The sequence below is a fragment of the Barbus barbus genome (genome assembly GCF_936440315.1).
Source record: "Barbus barbus genome assembly, chromosome: 22".
NCBI lineage: Eukaryota > Metazoa > Chordata > Actinopteri > Cypriniformes > Cyprinidae > Barbus > Barbus barbus.
In genome coordinates this window covers 6,738,752-6,760,000 of record NC_136750.1, presented here as the reverse complement: position 1 = coordinate 6,760,000, position 21,249 = coordinate 6,738,752, and the positions used below count along the sequence as shown (strand labels likewise).

General features: G+C 34.5%; 1 protein-coding gene across 1 annotated transcript in view; it reads right to left on the bottom strand.

The window, feature by feature from the left end:
* LOC306888057 (ras GTPase-activating protein 2-like) overlaps positions 1-21,249 on the bottom strand; it is a 49,058-nt gene that overhangs the window by 9,972 nt on the left and 17,837 nt on the right. Inside the window, exons 3-19 of the mRNA XM_079446178.1 lie at positions 20,439-20,545; positions 20,257-20,351; positions 18,361-18,437; positions 15,138-15,221; positions 14,803-14,875; positions 14,165-14,241; positions 13,446-13,547; positions 10,596-10,749; positions 10,105-10,259; positions 9,714-9,828; positions 9,548-9,622; positions 9,079-9,202; positions 8,768-8,874; positions 8,410-8,496; positions 8,205-8,282; positions 7,401-7,474; positions 7,123-7,229 (exon numbers count right to left, since the gene is read on the bottom strand). Of these exons, the coding sequence (XP_079302304.1) occupies positions 7,123-7,229; positions 7,401-7,474; positions 8,205-8,282; positions 8,410-8,496; positions 8,768-8,874; positions 9,079-9,202; positions 9,548-9,622; positions 9,714-9,828; positions 10,105-10,259; positions 10,596-10,749; positions 13,446-13,547; positions 14,165-14,241; positions 14,803-14,875; positions 15,138-15,221; positions 18,361-18,437; positions 20,257-20,351; positions 20,439-20,545 (1,691 nt within the window). The remainder of the gene's footprint in view (positions 1-7,122; positions 7,230-7,400; positions 7,475-8,204; positions 8,283-8,409; positions 8,497-8,767; positions 8,875-9,078; positions 9,203-9,547; positions 9,623-9,713; positions 9,829-10,104; positions 10,260-10,595; positions 10,750-13,445; positions 13,548-14,164; positions 14,242-14,802; positions 14,876-15,137; positions 15,222-18,360; positions 18,438-20,256; positions 20,352-20,438; positions 20,546-21,249) is intronic.

Genomic DNA, 21,249 nt, shown 5'->3' with positions numbered 1-21,249 from the left:
TATAATATTATAATATTTAGTCAAAGCACATGTAAAGAACTTGATTATAATTTTACTGTAGAGTGTTATTCAATATTACATTTAAAAAGTTTATATAATTTAAATTTCAACTTCATCAATACAACCCGCAAATTACAAATATATGTTCATACATGACATATGAAATTAAAATGAAAGACATTTTATTTAGCATTCCAGATTGTACCGGAACTGTATTTTAATCATATTACAGACAATATGAAATTACATAGAAATATGTACTTGAGTTTTAAACATCTAAACATCAGCTAATTGCATTTAATATCAATTTTAACTATTAAATATTATATGTAATTGCAATTAACATGCAATTAAGTATCTGAAAACATTTCATCAAGTTCTTATTAAAATGTATAAAATATATTTTTAAATAAAATATATAAAGTATAATATCTCTGCATTAATTACTCTTAGTGTTTTTCATTTTTCACACAGGAAGGGTGATTTGAAACATCTTGTTTTGTTTGTTAAAAAGCAGAAAACGTATCAGACTGTTGTGTTTTGGTGATTAAACCAAATGTTCTCGATACGTTAAAATGATGTTGTGACTGAACTGATCACTTACTTGTGGAAGTAGTATCAAAGCAAAAACACTAACTTTTTGTCTGTGGTGCCAACACTTTTAGCTTCTTGATTTTCTTTCCAGTGAGATTTCTAACCGTTAAACGAGTCAGGTTGAGTTTAGCTGGAGTACATTCATAACACCCTCAACCGCCCCAGATCTGATATCTGGAGGAAGCTTACAAATGAAAGCTGCACGTCTACAGAGGACAGTCCATCGTTTAGTCCAGATGCTCAGCGGTCATGAGTCTAGAAGATGACCGTCCATTGATCAAATAAGAGGAAATTAAACCATGTGCTATTAGCTTCTCTCCCTCTTTTAACTGTGATGTGAGAGCATTTGGTCAAAAGGCACTGTCTACTAAAAATGCAACCTACACTCCCTGAGCCTAAGGTGAATTTTAAGCTCATGCTTCAAGAATAAAGTTCAGAATATTCCTGCATCAAAATAGGGAATAAAACAGTGGCGCCTAACTGATTTTGACTGTATGAAATCACTTCTCCTCAATTTGACACAGGTGTCCTAGCAAAGTAGCCAAAGGTGTGTAGAATCACATCCACTGCTATTTGTCTCCATATTTATTTCTTTATATTTTGTTATCTACTGCATTTTAAGTGTGACTTGGGTGTCCAAATACTTTTTGGGGTTACTGTATGGACATATAGTCATTAGAAAATACAGGTACTGTACAAGAACTGTTACATAAATAAAATGATAGATTACACAGTTACATAATAAAAGTGGAAAATCTAAATGCATAGGGAAAAAACCTGCAAACGAGATAATAATCAAAACAATTCTTCCAGACTTCTGAACTCTGCTGGATACAGACACAACATCCTCATATTCAAATGACTTCTGCAGGATCATGTGACACTAAAGACTGGAGTAATTGCTGCTGAAAATTTAGCTTATCCGTGACAGGAATAAATTACATTTGAAAATATATTCAAATAAAAACCAGTTCTTTTAAGCAGTAAAAATATTTCAAAATAAATCCAGCCTTGGTGAGCTTAAGAGACATAAAAAAAAATGTAAGAATCTTCATTTTTCCAAACTTTTTATCAGTAGCGTTACTAGCGTACTTTCCTTTCAGTAGTGTATGTTTGATCAGCTCTCCCATGGAAAAAAGACACCAACAGTTTGCTGACAGTCCAGCAGGAAGCAAAAGAAGGTCAAGCCACCATGCTGTCTTCTTTTGAGATCATCACACTGAAGGATGTTTATTATTACAACAGCGGTGAATGTGTATCATGCGGGGACATCCAGATTGGTGACCTTGAAATTCACATTACACTTTGGGAATTGACATGGCTCTTGTTTCACAGGACAGCTCACTTGAAGGGAATGTAGGAATTACGTAGTTAGGAAGCAATGAAGCTGAGTGCTGCATACTAAAGTGAATCAGTATCTGAGGTTTGAATAAGGACACTATTCAGGCGGTACAAAATTAACCAACACTGTGAATATTTCCTGCTCTGTATATCATGACTCATAAGTGTGACAGTGTTGACAGAGATATTTGTAATAGTGTCCTTATTCAAACCTCAATAACAAAAATACTGATACAGACAGGAAGTGTGATACATGTCTGGAAATAATTTTTTTCAAACTGTCCATTTCAGTGAATCAGTTAAAAACAATGATTCAGTGATTCATTATCACTCCATTCAAAAATGTGGAAATGTATACAAAAAAAAAAAAATTAAATGCATGTAAATTGTATAAAAGTTACCGTACAAATGTTTATGATCAGTGAGACTTTTTAAATATTTTAAAGAAGTCTCTAATGCTAACCAAGTCTGCATATATATTTGATCAAAATACACTGCGAAATATTATTACAGTTAAAAATAAATGCAAAGCTAAATTTTCTGCAGCCACTGCTCCAGCATGCTAATATGTTCAACAAACATTTCTTATTATTATCAGTATTGAAAGCATTTGCGCTGCTTAATATTTCTGTGGAAACCATGATACATTTTTTTCAAGATTCTTTGATCAATTAAAAGTTCAAAAGAAGAGAATTTATATGAAACTAATATTTTTTAACATTATAAGTTTCTTTACTGTCACTTTTGATCAATTTAATGTGTCCTTGCTGAACTTTAATATTTTAATAAATATTCTTCTTACCTGTGTTCCTCGATGAAATACTATATGTCTTGATTAATCAAATGGATCAATATATTATTATTAGGGATGCACGATATGAAAAATTTTCACCGATACCGATAACCGATAATTAAGTCCTCCTCCTGGCCGATGCCGATACCGATAAATTCATATTCTTATATTATAATTTTCATATAATCTGAAATACAAAATCTAAGATTCACTGATTAAACTGATATTTTACTAGCTCTGGCCTAACTATAGCAAACATCAGTCCTGACTCTTCAAATGTTTTTTATTTTTTGTGTAAAGCACCACAATACTTTGTAACAGAAATGTTTTAACAGAATTATGACAGAACTATGGTTTATCTGCAATTAACAACTCATTAACAACAAATTTATATTCAAATATTTCATGCATAAAGAAATGCATCTATTCAACGTTTTTAGTGCACGAGGATGAGAAAGTTATATATTCTTTAAGCAGTGTTGGGAGTAAGGCGTTACAAAAGTTATGCATTACAGTAACTTATTACTTTTTGCTGTAACGCAGTAGTGTAAGGCATTACTAATCAATTTTCAGTAATATTTTACTCGGTACATGTTCCGTAACGCTTGCATTACAACACACTTTTAGCCCTCAATTATTATTATTTTTAAAATTTTAATTTAAAGTCAGGCTCCTACTTTTTTATGTCCCCAGGGCCGGGCTTCGGGCCAATTTTAACGTCATAGTTCAGACGCGGGCCAGGCCTCGGGCCTGTTTTATGCTTCTCCTTATCTTTATATTTTAGACATCCATCAATTATTGATGAAAAAAATTTGCTGCGCTGGTGGAAACAACATGAGTCCGTGCTGCCGCGACTGTCAAGAGTGACTCGACGGCGTTTAGTGTCCCGCAGCAGCACCGAGCCGACAGCACAGCTGAAGAGTTCTGCTTCAAATACACACAATAAAGCAAAAGTAATTACCATGAATGTGTCCGGGGGAAATTATAAGGATTCGTCATCTCCTCGTTAGACGCGCCTTTAGAGAGAAGTGAATCTTCACGGATAACGATTATATTAAATAGTTTTTGTTTTTATTTATTTCGCTAAGTAGCAATTTAAAGCTTTCTTTAGATATATTTATCATGTCTGTGAGGCATGTATTTCGGTTCATTTTCCTGTTCTAGATAAAAGGACGTTTTGTTGATATTGTGAGTGCACAAAAATAAAAGTAGACCCTTTACAGTTCAGAATGACGTATTACTCTTACCTTTATGAGCAAAAAGTATGGCTTAAGTTGTTTCCATTGAAAACAAATTGCAATTGATTGCACTGGTGCCTGCATGTCCTGCGCTTTAGCTTCCACTCTCCACACAAACCACTGATGCAGTGCACATTTATCTAGGTTTTAACGTTTAAACATTGTTATATGCTTGAACTGTTTTAGTATATCTATAGATTTTATTTTAGGCAAATCATGATGATTTGAGAAGGCTAAATTGATCAAACATAAGCTATGATCAGCCTGCCGGTCTGCCGCTTGGTCGTTACTTTAAGAAAGAAAAAACTTATTTAATGAACAAAAAATGCTCCAAACGTTTTTTCTAAATGATCTTAATAAAAAGCCAGAACGAAATATAAACACTTTGCCATTAGGGCAGGGCTCTAGTACATTTTGTCATTTTAGAATGTTAAGTTCTACTTCTGTAGATATTTTGGTGAAAGTAACTCAAAAGTAATACAGGAGTCATGTAACGCATTACAATTCTGAGACAGTAATATTGTAAGGTAAGGAATTACTTTTAAATAACAGTAACAAGTAATCTGTAATGTATCACAGTTTGGAAGTAACTTGCACAACACTGTCTTTAAGTCACGTGCTTTCAAATACATTATAAAAAAATGCATTGACATTTGTCAGTCTCGAAAAAAATGAAAAACAAAAGTGCATGCTCAACAAAAATAAAGTGCATCCTCATACCAAGGTTGTTAAGTCGCAACACCGGTTATCACTCGCCCACCGCAGCACCGTCCCTCACTGTCATTTTGATTTTTTTAATAGTAATAAAAATCATTTAGTTCAGTTAGAGAACAGACACTACATTTAAAACTGAACGTGGCTGCTCAATACAGCACACCAAACAAACGACAGTCGCACATCACAGATTAGATTTCATTTATCACCTGAGGAGAGAGTCGAGCTGACTGACAAGAGTGAGGTGAAAAAGACAAGACGATGGCAGAAGAGTTTCAAAACGAAATGTAAAAGTGTCTGTTTTAAAAATATTTTTGGATTTTGAAAAGCCTGTTGACCTGCCATTTATCTAAGGTGATATTGGAAGGCCTATTTATTCATTTTTTAAACATTCGTTTCTCATTTAGCCTATTTGGTTCCACAGTATTTGCTGATTTTTATTTTATTTAAACTGTGATATTTTTCCCATTATTTTACATCAATGTGTATGCAGTCCGTGCCTCAAAACTTTCCATCTCACTAATAAACGTTCTACGTTTTATAATTATTTGTTCCTCAGTCTTTACTGATTTTCAGTTTTGTATAGGCCTACCAAGCATATTTAAAATTTTTAAGTTATCTGTTATTTTATATTAGGCATATAGCATGGTGCATTTTTATTCGTTTTGTTAATAAAAGTTAGCTATATGTTCTATGTTGTATTTTGTTGTTGCTTGAATTGAATTCAAGCAATTGATGCCGAATTGCCGTTAATTTAAAAGTGAAAATAAAATACGCATGGTGCTTTTACAAGCTATTTAAGCAAAGGAAAGTGAGAAAACTCAAGCGAACTAAAAACAAACAACTGCTTGATGCCAAATTGGCACTAATTTGAAAGTGAAAATAAAACACGCACAGAGCTTACAAGCTATTTAAAACCAAAGGAAAGTGAGGAAAAGAGAGAAGACTCAAATGACGGCCACCCCCCATCCACCGAGGTGATACCGGTAAGGTGTTGACACACGTCGATTAACCAGTGGGAAAATGTCCTCACTGTCACAACCCTACTTGATGCCTTTTTTCCTCCTGTCGGAATCCTTGCTGAACACGCGTTGGAAATAGCAATGGCATTGTCCTCCTCTGCCACCGAGAAAAACTTCCAGACCGGCTAAGACATGTTCGCAAATGATGACTTAATGAGCACAACACATGCTGAGAGTCACTGCAGTTTAAAGCTGCAATCACTTGCACTCGGAAAGAAGATGAATCTCAGATAAATCAGACTGATTGATTGATTTATGAGCAAGCATACTTTATCAGATCTAGTTATCGGATTTAATTTATTTATCGGAGCAATAAAAATGACGTCATTTTTTCTCATATATCGGCCGATAATTTATCTGTCCGATAAATATCGTGCATCCCTAATTATTATTATTATTTAGTCATTTAGCAGACGCTTTTATCCAAAGCGACTTACAAATCAACAGAAGCAATCAATTGTAGTATTAAAACAACTAAAACAGATCCAAAACTAATAGCTACAACTAAATACTATATCTACACATTTAAAAAAAATAAAGAAATTAAATAAAAATTACAAATGCATACAAAATATCAAAACTTAACATTTAAATTAAAACAAAAAATAAAGCTAAAAACAAAACATTAAAGAACAAAAGGTATGAGTATAATAATGATTCTAACATAACACTAAGCCAAACACCAAAAAACAACTACATGTGTGTATGTACAACCACACACATATATACACAGTTATAAATTCAACATTCTTTCATTTCCACGTGGTTTGTTGAAGTACTAAAATAACTCAAAACTAAAAAAAATAAATAAATATAAATATATAAACTGATTATCCTTACTGTTATTATATAATTTTAAGACCTAATTTACTTTTATGTCCAGAATCTACTGACAGCCTCAACAGCTTTTTCCAATTTATTTTTGAAAAAATATTGTGCAATACATTTTACATCTCACTGGTTTTAAATTATATCACAGCCATTATATCAGCATTATATATGCCACTGTCCATCCTATTTTCAGCAATGGCCACTAATTTAAAACACACACATATTCAGTACTCAAACACACTGCTAAATACACAAAATCCACCGACATCAGTGAACACAAGTACACACCCATGACATAAATCCAACTGCATAAATCAAAAGGGGAAACAGAACTTTTCACATCCAGAACTGTCCGACCACACTACATGTACAGGAGCTACACAAACAAGAATGTGAAACTGAGGACAAGCTAAAAGAATCCAGGGATGCTTTTCATGTTATTTCAACTCCATTACCATATAAAAAACTGCCAGCAAAAACAACTGTCTGGACACCCACATTTTAGATGTGAACTGCTCACAAACAAAGCTCTCTGGATCATGCACCAAACTGCTGTTCAGGAGAACACATCTTAGCCGGGATCACTCACCTTTCTGCTTGTGATAGGACAGCTCTTGATTGGTCAATCGTAACCAGCGCTTCTTAAAGTTCTTCTTTCCTATTCGCTTTCTGCCCTGGGCCCGCTTATGGACCTCTCTGTTAAAAATCATATGCACATATCTGACTGTTAAGATTTCCTGGAAACAATGTGGTAAAAGTCCGTCAAACTGAACTATAGTTATTTGATGCTACTGTAAAGCTCAAAGTATAAAACTGCACTAATCAGTTATTTTGACTGATCTGAGAACTGTGGCGTCTTTCACTCACCCTTCCTTCAGCACAAATGAGTCCTCCACTCCACTGGACTCCTTGCTTACATTAGAGGAGATCTCATCTAAGAACTAATGGAAAACAATGACAGAAGAAAAATGCCTTGTGATGAACCTTATAATGCACTGTACAATCTCATGAATTATTGTAACCACAGTTAATACATTACAACACTTTATGGTTATAATAATTTACGACAAGGTCTAATGTCTTACAATACAAGTTATGAATAATTATAATGCATTACACCCTTTAATAGCCATGTATAATGCATTATACATTAAAGCTTTAAGTAAAGTGTTACTGAAATTTTACAGCATTTTCAAGAAAATATCAAATGTAACCATCAAGGAAAACATAATAACACATTTTACTTACACCTTGAGTGTGTGATGTTTAAAAAAAAATGTGAAATAGTTTTTAAATATATTTTTAACTTCAAAAGCATTTACATATATATATATATATTCATTATTAATAAAATAATGAGTGTTTTCAGGGACCTTTCTAAAAAATTTTATAATTTTAAATAATAATTATGATACCTGGACAGTTGTATCATGCTCACATTTTTTCCTTTATGCACCATGTAAAAAGTCATTTTATTTAGAAATTAAAAACATGCTCGTTACAGAACTGCATTTAAATGTATTTCTGGATAAATTAATAGAAGTATTATGTATCATGTCATTGACCCACAAGCATCTAACGTATCGGTCCAATTTATTCGGAACAGGAATCTGAATATAAAGAAATATGATTGTAGCGACAAAGCTCAATTGGTTAGTTAGAAATACTTACCTTTTTAACTTTTTCTATACATTCATCTTCTTGGAATAACTTGAAGAAATCGTACATATAGGTTTCTTTAAAGCTAGACTGGAGAAGAAAAAAAAATCCAAAACATCACATATTTTAAACATATTCTGCTTTGGTTCTATATCGAAGGGAAAACTTTTCAAAAGTTGGTTCCCTAAGCACACCGTATGACTAATAGCTGACGTACCAGTTTGTTCTTGGAAAGGCTGCCCCAGCTGCCCAGAGACTGGATGGTTTTAGAGATAAGAGTGAGCGTGCGGGAAATTTCGGGGTCCTGAGAGAGAAATTAAAGTTAGGTGATTTTACCAACTCATATTTAATTCAAAGCACTTGCTTTCATTTACTGGTAATTACTTTATGCTCTTACAAATAACATGTATGGTTGACTGAAAGCATTCTAAGAAAAGACTGGAGAGTCTCAATGGGTCTTTCCTGACATAAGTAAATGAGTCACATGTTTAAAAAAGGAAGTAAATCATGTTTGTTACAACTAGGTAGTTTGTTTTAGCTGTGGTGTGACAAGGCTGTTCTTGTTGCACACTCACAGGATGATGGGTTCTCAGCTGGAAGGTGTGTGGAGAGAGAACAGCCACCGCAAAGAACCTCAGGAATACGAAACTACTGACCGCTGAGTACTGCACATGAGGATCCGCTGTGGTGAGACACACAGAGACAGATTATTAGTCATGACTGAGTATCTGGCTCCTCCTAGTGGTGATTCAACACAGTCCTTCAGGAATGCAATACAGAGATGCCAGAAAGAGGTCATTAAAAATTTAGCTGGACAAAATACATGCGTGCACCCTGCACAAATAAATGAGGGTGAAAGTGTGTCTGTGTGCATGTGCTGCCTCACCTGGAAAGCGTTTAGACGCCAGCTGCCTGAGTGACCTGAAGACGTCACACATGAGGGGAGGACAGCTGGAGCTGGACTGTGTTATAGATGTGAAAACTTTCTGTACATAACCCTGAAGATTCTCCTAAGCACACACAAACACATGCACATGAGATGTAGAAAAATACCTTGCTCTTTGGAGGACAAATTTTTCTCTATTGTCTTTATTTATTACTTACGACCTGTAAAATTAAAGCAACATCATCTTATATACAAGTAGACATAAAACTGCAATTAAGAACTATATCAGATGCTATCACTCAGGAAGTCATTACAGGGACATTTATAACCCACATGTTTTTAATTTCAGATGCATTTTTCAGTTTTGATGGCTTTTTATTGTTCAGAGTCACCCTTTTAATTTTCAACAGCTGATGTATATGGCCAAATTATGTATCAAACTTCAATCAAAAAACAAAAACCATCTCACCTTGTTGACTTCCACATTATCGCCCTCTTTCAGTTTGACAGGATCAATCTCACAGGTTTTATTTGATTCAAAGATCTGTAAAAGCAGAATGAAGTCACAAACAATTTTATACAGCGTGGGTCTGAGAACAACTGTAGCAAATCTGAACAAATCTTGTGTGTTTTACCTCATTGAGAACAGGTTTGAGGGTGACGGTCAAGTAACTTTTGCCCACAATCTTCATCATGTCATCTATGCAGCGGGTGGCCAGAGAATTGCCTCTGAATATGGTGTTGGCCTCTCTGCACAGGGAGACGGAGAACAGTTCAGAGGATAGACAAAGAAACTGTTCCTAACCAAACCAAACCACACAAATATTGACAAAACAAAACAAAAACAAATATTAACAAAATAAAAAACTATGCATATTAAGAACTATGCATATTAACAAATATACAACTAAAACATTAGTAAAGCAAAAGTTATAAAAAGTACAAAAAATAAAAACTATATGCATATTAACAAAAACAAACCGAACAAAACTATATAAGTGTTTGTGTGTGAATGTGATACTGAACTGTGTATTCTCCAGCTCCAGGGCAGCAACAGAAGTGAGAAAGGGCAGCAGCCTGTTGTGATGGAGCAGCAGTCTGACCACAGGAAGCAGTGCTTCATACCCCAAACTCTCTCTGCAAATATCTCCCAGAACATGAGCCGCTGATGCTGAGATCGGCTAGAGACACACACACAAAAAAGAAATGAAAAGAAGTTTTGTTTGCTAATTACGTATGGCTGATAGATAGGGACAGCTCACCCAAAACTGAAAATTCTCATTTATCATTTGCTCATTCTCAAGCTGTTCCAAACATGAATGGATGTTGAACACAAAAGAAGATATTTTGACGAATGTGGGTAACCAAACAGTTTCTGGTCCCCACTGACTTCCATAGTATTAGAACAACTTGGTTTGGAATAACTTGAGGATGAGTAAATGATGACAGAATGTTCACTTTTGGGTTTGTGTCAAAGTGCATAAGGTCTTCCAGATAAAAGGAAGGCACTATTGTACCTTGACATCCGGGGATTTGAGCATTAGGTTGCGGAGGGCCGTGTAGCAGGCAGAGGGCAGGACGTTGTCCTCCGTGTATGTTACCTTCAGACGTAAAGAACCCAGATCATCTGGCTTAGACTTTGTACCGTTTCCTTTTGGCTGCAGCAAGTACCTACAAAATACAAATCAGTGTCACATAGCTTCATCATTTAATATGCTGTATTGTTAGATTACACACCGTGTAATATGAAATATTCACAATTATTTAGCTGGTGATAAAAAAAAGCAACACTGTGACTACTACAATGATAATGAAGCCCTTTTTATTTAGTCATTAGGCTTCTGTCATTTAATTTGTCACTGAACTAACGGGTGTTCAGAGAGACATTTTAAAAGCAAAAAACATTTGATGTGTTAAGTTTCCATGAATCAGTTCAAACGATTTCAAGGATTTGACTGGAAATGTTGCATCAGAATATTCTGGTTAAACATTGCGTCATCAGTCAGAAATGTTAACAAAATTGTTTTTCATATAGTAAAATGTTTTAGTTGAATATATGTAGGTAAACCTTGCAGTATATTATTAATGTACTATTCTGTCTCTCTCTCTCCCTCTCCCTCTATATATATATATATATATATAAATACACACACACACACAAACACTGGTACAAAAGTTTTGGAATCATTATGATTTTTTTATATTTTTGAAAGAATTCTCTTATGTTCACCAAAACTTTCTTTGGGGATTCTTTTATGAATAAAACGTTCAAAGTTACAAATAAAAAGTTGAACAACATTTATTTGAAATTAAAATATTTTATATCATTATACTGCAAATGTCTTTATTGTCAATTTTGTTCAATTTATTGCATCCTTGCTGAATAACACTTTCAATTTCTTTGTCCACATTTATTTAAAAAATGTCTTATTACCCCAAACTTTTGAATCAGTGGTTCTGCCAAAATATTAAGCAATTGTTGAAATGTTTCTTAAAAAGCAAATCAGCATATTAGAAGACTGGAGTAATAATGCTGAAAATTCACCTTTGCCATCACAGGAATACATTTTGTTACATGTGCTTACTATGACAATAACAATTAAATTTCTTATTTGAATAATTTTATATTATGCACATTATTTCATTATTTTGATCAAATAAAGGTAGCCTTGGTGAGCATAAAAGACTTCTTTCAAAAATTTTTGAATTGAGATATATTAATAGTGAATAGTGTCAAAAAGATGAACATTTTTAAGATATTATTTTTGTTAGATCTGTTGCCCAGTGCTAATTTATAACCACAAAATTTCCTGCCAGCATTTTTTTAATCCTTTCAATATGCGTGTCTGACACCTATATAATTTGATCCTTTGTGCCATTTGCATTGCTCAAACTACAAAGTACAGGAATTAGTGTGGCAAGATTGTATTTAAGAGTGTCAGCGTCTGTGTGTGAGTATGTGCGCTTGTTTTATGCTAGGTTCATGCAAAAGCTCACCCACGCAGTAGACTCACTGCCCTCATTCAAAACATGCAGATCAGTATCAACAAGTTCCCTCTCAGTCTACACACACTTACACACGCACACACACACACAAATGATGTTTACACAACACTGCCGGCAGGACGCTGTGATCCACAGTCTGAGGACACAAGGGAAGCGGGCAACGGAAGACATCCGCCCAAAACACACACACCTACACACACCCACAGTCTATCGAATGCTTCTCGACAGCTGAAATCTACATTATTGTTGCAGTCAGCGGTCATTGATTATGTCACAATGCGTAGCCTTAAGCAAAGGCCTCTAGAGTCAGTAGAGTAATGCTGAAGTATGTTCTTTTAAGCTCTGACGTCAGAGAGGTGGTGCTCTCATGCCTGATTGGGCAGATAAGGACAGTGCAGAGCTGGGATTGGCTGTTATCTCCCTTCCTCATCAGTATACCTCACTCAGACACTGAGATCAGCATATAAAGTTTGTGCAGGCACACTTTTATACACCTTTATTTCATACAGTTTGTCTACTGTGTGTATTACAATTCGAGTGCAAAATTGGTAATGCTTTACAATAGGGTTCCATTAATTAACATTAGATTAATAATAAAAAAAATACTTCTGAAGCACTTATTAGTCTTACTTAATGTTAATACCAGCAATTACTAATGCATTATTCAAATCAAAAATGTTAATATTATTTAACGGACCTGCGCTAACATGAACTAACAATGAACAGTAGTACTTTTATTAACAAACATTATCAAAGTTTATTAAATTCTGTATCAAGTGTATATACCGTGATCAAATTATTTTATTTAAAGTTGTAAATAAAAAAGGGTAAAATTACTAGCATGCATATTCGACTGTTTATTAGTGCTTATAAAACAGTATTAATGTGACAAAAAAAGCATGCTTTACAAAAAAAAAGTCTTTCTACTTCAAAATGTAATGTTTAATTCTATGCTACTGGCTATTTCTTTGTAATTATTTGCAAGCAATTTTTTAGTAAAAATTTAATCCTACACTGTAAAAATAGGACACAATGTACTGTATTAAAATGAAGGTATTTTCTATATTGATTTTTTGTGTTTTACCTAAATATTGATTTTTGAATTTAATTGAATTTTGCAATTCATTGTGTTGTTTAAAAGCAGAAAATGACCAGTACATGTTCTCTTTTTTTTTCAGTGTACTTTTTTTTGTATTAAGCTTACAGTATTTTTTTTAAATAAATGAATAAACCTTTACAAAAATGGCCCTCAAATTTCTTTTTTTTACACTCATTAAAAAAAAAAAGTTCACATAGTTGCATAATTTTATAGAGCCAGCAAACTGAATATTCAATATACTTCTGAGTATGTGAGATCTTACCATGCTCTGTGGACATGGTCGTTTCTCAGGATTTTCACAGATACCCGTGTCTCTCCGAGGAACACGTCCTGTGCCAAGTTACCATTATTCCATAGCTCCACCCTGCATAGGAGAGTACAAGAGAGTACGCATTAGCTAAATGATCATTTACAAACACACACGCACAAACAGAGCTCTGTAATCAATGTATTCAACACACATTTAAACCTCTCCCATTTTCAGTCAAACTGAATCTGAAATTCAGCACGCAGAGCACAGATGCAGTTGCATCAAAGTGGGTTAGTAATTTTTCTCTCCACTACCGAATGAAGCTTTTCTCACATCAAACATGCACACAAATAAATTGCATTTGAGTGGAAAATAAAAACCAACAACACACCAAAATCATGCATAAACACACACACACACACGCACACACATTAGTGTCATGATCTAATGTGCCGTCTGGTGGTTTCACCTACTCTTACCTGTCAGCTTCTGCAGAGGGCTATATGGGACAATTCAGAGTGGCACATTATGTGTCAAATCAGTTCAAAGCCACATTCATCAAAACATTTGTAACAGAACATACAGTCGCCAAATCAAATAAGCATTCATCCCTGATTACCATATTCATCGACAAACAGTCGGTTTGTGCAGTTAGAGAAGAGAAGAGAAGAGAAGAGAAGAGAAGAGAAGAGAAGAGAAGAGAAGAGAAGAGAAGAGAAGAGAAGACTCACTTGATCTCTAGCTTCTCTATGTCCTCCTCCTCCACGTGAAAATGTGACCTCCCTTTGTAACTGCTTGACCTTGTGACCTGTCAAAACATTGTGAATTGTGAACTTGTGGTTAACGCCAACAGGGGTAACACACTGATCCAACAAACTCCAACAGACTAGTTTGTTGGCGCTTGTCTGTGAGGTGTGAATTGGCCTTAACATACTATATTTTTAATGAAAATCTATCGTAAAACGGTTGTCAAATATGAAATGTTTCACGGCTTTAATCTCCCCACCCTCTCTTTTAACGTTAAAACTGACACTTCATGCTGGAATTGGTGCTCTGCTTCTGTGAAGAGTAAACCTGCATAATTTGATTCGATTGGCAATCTCAATAATTTTGACATCGACGAGCATTGTTAGACCGCTGAGGCAGAGCAGCCTAAAAATGTAACTTTTAAACATTTTTGCCATCCTAACTAACAGAGCCCTGCGTAATGGTGTGAGAATTTCAAATACTGGGTCCATTTCTAATTGGAGCAAATGTGGAGGGGGACTTGTCTCCCAAACAGCCCTGGTTTGAGGGGTTAAGAAACATAATTTAGACACACAAAATCAACATTCATTAACTAATATTCAATAAATGGATGAGGCTGTACCTCAAAATGAAATGTCTCATCAAACTGAGGGTCACTGGTTTTCTTCTTCACTTTAGTTTTTTTCTGGTCAGACCTGAGAAAGAGAGAGAGACAGAAAGACAGAGAGCAGGATGTTATTATTGAATCAGAGCGGATGTTATGTTCTCATTTCTGCCTAGATCAGAAACAGAGGCGAAACTGTCTTATGACTGACTGATTTAGAAACAATCACAATAGAGCATTTTGACTGTTGAAGTAATGACTTCTTTAGAAATCATCATGTTTTATGCAATGCTCTGTTCCTTTACTGTAAACCTTATGATTGTTGGGCACCTTCAATATGTTTATAAACTCACCTGGCGGGCCCTACGAGTGTTACTGTGGCATATGGATCGCAGTTCTGCCCACTTATCAACGGCAAACCTTGACACGCAATTATCCTGCAACAGACACAGCTGTCAACAAACAGAAGCATCTTCGGTCCATACTGTGATTAAACAACATACATTCAAGTCAATATGAAAACACATTCTTCATCCATTTTACTGTCACATAATGCCAAGTGAAACAGGATATTTAGTCTAAATAATGCCTAAATATCTATTTGGCATTTCCCTTAAAAAACAAAGCACCGATATCACCGAATCATTCACAAAAAGAACATGAGCATGTATTAATATAGCTTTGGAGTATTAATATAACTATGTATATATAACTGTGTGTGTATATAAATATGCACTGCTGCTCAAACGTTGCATCAGTAAGATTTTTTATGTTTTTTAAAGAAGTTTCTTCTGCTAATCAAGGCTGTATCTATTTGATCAAAAATACAGAAAAAAACAGTTATTTTGTGAAATATTATTGCAATTTAAAATAACAGTTTTCTATTTTAATTTACTTCTGTGATCAAAGCTGAATTTTTAGCATCATTACTCCAGTCTTCAGTGTCATGTGATCCTTCAGAAATCATTTTTTTTTTTAGAATTCAGTTAAAAAGAACATCATTTATTTAAAAAATTAATTTTGTGTTACAATATACAATGCTATTCAAAAGTTTGTGGTCAGTACATTTTTAAAGAAATTAATACTTTTAGGAGTGATGTGTTAAATAAATAAAAAGTCATAGTTATGACTTATATTGTTAGAAAAGATTTCTATTTTCAACAAATGCTGCTCTTTTTAACTTTGTATTCATCACAGAATCAAAGAAAAACTCATCACATGTTCCAAAAAACAATATGAAGCAGCACAACAGTTTCAACACTTATAATAAATCAGCATATTAGAATGATTCTGAATGAAATCTTCCTGACTCACTCACACACACACACACACACACATATATACATGTTACAAAGAATTTCTATTTCTATATTTATTTATTTTTTCACATGAATAAATTAAATTTCTAAATTATATTGCAATGCAAAAGTTATATTAAAATGTAAATGTCACAAACTGCAATGCAATTTCACAGAAAAACAAATGTTGCAAGCAATAAACACGGATACATGAATCATGATCAACAAATGAAATATGTAGAGGCCCAATAGGGCAAGTGACTGTCGGTGAACTGGCACTGAAATCTCACACTGCCCCTCTTCCTTATTGTTGAGCACTGATGTTGACTTTTTCAGAGGTACCACTGCGTCAAAATGTGAATGAATGAAAGAATAAGACGATGAAAGACGAACAAGCATAAATGAATGTGTCAGATAAGAATGCTGAAAACAGAAGCACTGCTATCCAAGACAGGAAGTAATTCACACTTGTAGTTGTCATAGTGACCGCCATGAAGCGGCGAAGGAAGGTGAGAAAGAACGACAGAGCGAGAGAGCATGAAAGAGAAAAAAGCAGTGTGACGGCAAAACAAAACCACAGCAGCAGCGCAGTACGAACTTCCTGCCGTCACGGCATCACTTCCTCTTTCGTCAACCTGCTCTGTGGGAGAGTGTGAATGAAGAGCGATGGCCAACATTAAACACACACACACGTCAGCAACTCTCTGTTGAGTCAAAGCATTTTTCACACCGCTAAAGAAAATACATACACCCTGTAGAGGTGTGAAGATGAATTTCACAGGTATCTCCTCCATCCAGACGACACACACCTCTGAAGATATCAACACATCGTCCACAAGTTGCAGAAAGCATGCAGTATGTGAAGCACCATGTAACCACAGTAGTAAACCAAATATGGACTATTTCCTAACATGCCTTATTTATGCAGGACTTTTTAATATACAGAAAAACAAGCATGATTAAGTAACCATATAGCCCAGCATCCCTGTTATCTCAGTGGCAGGTGTCTAGATCAGAGATTCACTCATTTTTGGTCAGCCGAACCCATTTGACATATAATACTTTTTTTGAAACAGTTTCTAGTTCATATTTCCATAATTTCGCATGTTCATGGTTCTCTGATGTTGGTTAATATTCACATGACTTGCAGAATTGTTTTTTTTAATATAATTTTCTAATTATTTATTTACAGCATATGGCTGTACAATTGGGTTAAAAAAGAAATTGTGATTAATCTGTCGTATGATAATGATACATATCATCTTATAAGAAAATGTCTCATGCTGCTGCAAAAAGAACAAAGAGACCACATTATGATTGAAAATAAGTTCAGTCTTCACAAGACCTTATTCATTGGTGATAATGATAATAATAATAAATATATATTATTTATAACTCTAATTCTATAAAAATGAAGACAACAAATCTATGTTATTGTAAGATTATAATTGTGATTTAAAGAAAAAAAAATTTTGATCATTTATAATATATTATATATTTTAGACAGACAGACAAATAGAAAGAGATATAATTATTCTAAATTAAATTAAATTCTACATAATACTGTTATAATTATATATTATTTTTTAGCATATTTTATTTTTCACTAAACATTACAATACAAATATGTCTTAAAAGCTTGAGAGTTTAATGTTTGAAAGAATTTATTTAAACAGAAAACTGCAGGGTGACCTTAAGGTCTATAATCAGGCTTATAAACACTTTTCGTAACAAATCAGATAAAACGCTAAAAACCTCTGTTCACAGAAATGGAAAAAAAATATTGGAACCCCCATTTGTTCTCAGTCACAGAAACATAATCAAGACTATGCTGATTGGCTGATGGCACAACGTGAACCTCCCAATTATAAACGTTCACTAGTGACTACATTGAGCTGTGACGGCAGGGCAAAAAAAGCCAATTCTACACTATTAAAGCTCCTCTTAAAAAGACACAGGATACTACAATATGGATATTGGACTGGATACTAGTGAAACAACTACTATAGTACAATGAAATATAAGTGACATAGCCCATATGCTTTTGACATAAAAACTGTATACTATTAGAACACATGGTTACTTATGAATTGCCAACAATGGAGACATCTTAATTTGTAATTGAGACATCTACCAGCAAGGAATAAAGGACTAGCCAAACCTTGGCGTCTTAATTCGATATCCTGTTTCACTTTTAAGAATGTAACAGTACAAATGTACAATGGGTTATGAATGCCCATACACTAAACACATGCACTGACAGACAAGCATCACTTACTGAACCACAAGCTGTTGGCAGATGGAACCATGCTCTGTGATCAGTTCATTCAGCTTCATCTCAAAATGAACCTTCCCCTGTAAAAGTAAAAAGACTTATTATTGGATAACACAAGCCAGCAGACACCAGAACCCCAGTGTGCTTTATTTTTCAGTCATGTTGTCTTTAGATGGGACACTGGTTTATTGTCTGTGTGCACTGACCCATTTATCAGCATTCACAAATTACATACAAAGGAAAAAAACTATAATATATTAAATTTGTATAAATAAATAATGCATTGATATCTTATTGAATGCAATGACATTCAGACTTTCATAACTACTTTTAGGGCCACTGTATATGATATTCAGATGATAGGATCTGTAGCACAAACCATCATTCAGACGGCTGAAATATAAAATGTGTTTTGAGGGCCGTGGCACTGAAGATCAACTACTGACATGTTTATGATATAATTTGAAATATGTTGAAATAACCCATCCAGCCAGTCAAATTTGTTGAGGCTGAGAATGTTGGAATGAGAAAGAGTGCAAACAGAGGAGAGGTGAGGAGAAAAGGACAGGGAGGGAGAAAGATAGAGAAGAAAAACTAAATAAAAACACCCACATACTCCTACGCAATATTTTGTGCAAGTTCCTTTGAGAAATGACACCGAAAACGCACCAATAATTCAATGTTAACAGATGTCCAAAGCCGATATTAAAGAATCACTTTTTAGATTTTTCAAAATACTTCAAAATAATTTATAAATCTAATCTATTCTATATCATTTAACCCTGCAGAAGACAAAAGTAGATTAATTAGAGCAATTCATTTCATAAGCATGTTGAAACAAAAAACGTGCTGTGTATAAATAAGTTTTAGAGTACGTAAGAGCTTAAAAAAGCGACAGAGGAACGTCTTGTGATTTCAGCCAGTTCTGGGTGGCTCTGAACATTATCTGACGGAATTGCCACCCACCCTTTTCTCGTCCTCAGGGTTAAAGACAGATACACCACAGTGTTTAACCACAGTCGTAAAGTAACGCTGCAACATGTAGACTCTAGGGATATATGAAATCAATCAATATTGTTCAGCATTTTGACAATTTTCTATATATATCATGATATTTATGAATTTTATAATAAAATAGTCTAGTTTATTAAAGCCTATTTAATTTTGAACCATGTGAGTGCCTTGAAGTATTATATTGTTTCACTAGTCTGTAAACGTGCTCTGTGTTTCAGGTGACTTCTGATTTATGGACACATCCTGTCATCATATACAGTGGCCCTAAAAATATTTAGACACTTAACAAACGCAGTTCACGAAGAAAACAAATAAAAAGGCAACAAAAATTTGTCAAATTCCAATTAAAACTGACGTTATCAATATGCATATAAAATGTAGAGACACTTATGCAGAAGCTTGGTTGCTTGGTTTACTTTCCTCATTATTTTCCAAAAGTGGCAAACAGCTACTTGACATTGTCTTTCCGTAGTGTATGTGTTTTCTTTTTTCCGAAACAGACTTTTTACAAAAGCAAATTCCTTTACATAAACACTTATTGTTTATGATACAGTCCACACCCCCTGCCCCTGGTTCTGCTGAACAGTGAGTCACACTTGTGTACAAAACAGATCCGTGCATACACCATACACAAAAACAGGATGTGGAGTTGAACCTGCATCTGCTTTCAAGTCATTGGACCACATATAAGAGCTGACTAATCATACATTGATCTCATTGGGTATGGCAAGGCAATGAGTAATCGTAAACTCGCCCGATTGGCCCAAACCACGGCTGGAGACTAACCACAGAAGGGAAGTAAAGTTGTGTATTCATGTATTGCTCTGTTGGGTGTGTGTTTGTGTGTTAAATGATAACTTCTATGCCATCTAACCGTTCACTCACCTGAACTTCTGAGTGTGGATCCACAGGCTGTAACTGAAACCAGCTCTCTTTGCCGCAGTACTTATATAGATCTTCCTTCCTGATGGCTACTTTCCCTACAAACACACATGCAAGCCTTAGTTGACATGTACACTGTGTATTAGTCTTGTAAATGAGACAAAACAAGGGCAAAAGATACTGACCTACAGGTAGATCCCTTATTTGGAACATGCTCTTAGCGTACACGTAGAAGGACAGGCATTGGAATGGTCGTGGAATTTCGAAGTAGAAGTCCTCGCCATAGAACGGACTAAAGCACAAGAAAAGGGAATGTTAATCATAAGCACAGTGACTCCATTAACAAAATGCCTGCAAAAAATAAATATCATGAATATCACATATTACAGTTCAAAATGTACAGCATGGCACGAGCATCACCATGGGTTTGATTCCCAGGAAACGCAAGGACTGATAAAAAGTGTACCTTGAATTCCGGTCGCTTTGAATAAAAGCTTCTGCAATATGTATAAATGTAAATGTATGTTATTTATGTTTTGCAGTACAGCAATAAGAATTATATTTTTTGCATTGTATCATGTTCTAACCAGACGTGATGCAAAAAAATAAAAATGTTTAAATGGGGCATGATGCAATAATACATCAGAAAAGTTTTCTGTCATACAGCATTTATTTATATGGTTTTCTTTGTAGAACTTGTGTGATTTGCCGCATAATACTCTGTAAAAAATGGTAAAAACAGGCCACGATGTACTGTATTAATAGGAAGGAATTTTCCATATTTTTACAGGTTTTTTACCTATATTTTGATTTTTGCACTTCATTACATTGTGTTTTACTGCATTTACTTGCATTGTCCTAGCAGACAATTTCCAGTAAAGTTTATTTTTTTACAGTAAATTACAGTATATTGTATCCTAAATACGGAAACAAATACCGAAACACGCTGCAAATACTCACAACACCCAAATACCGAAACACGCTGCAAATACTCAC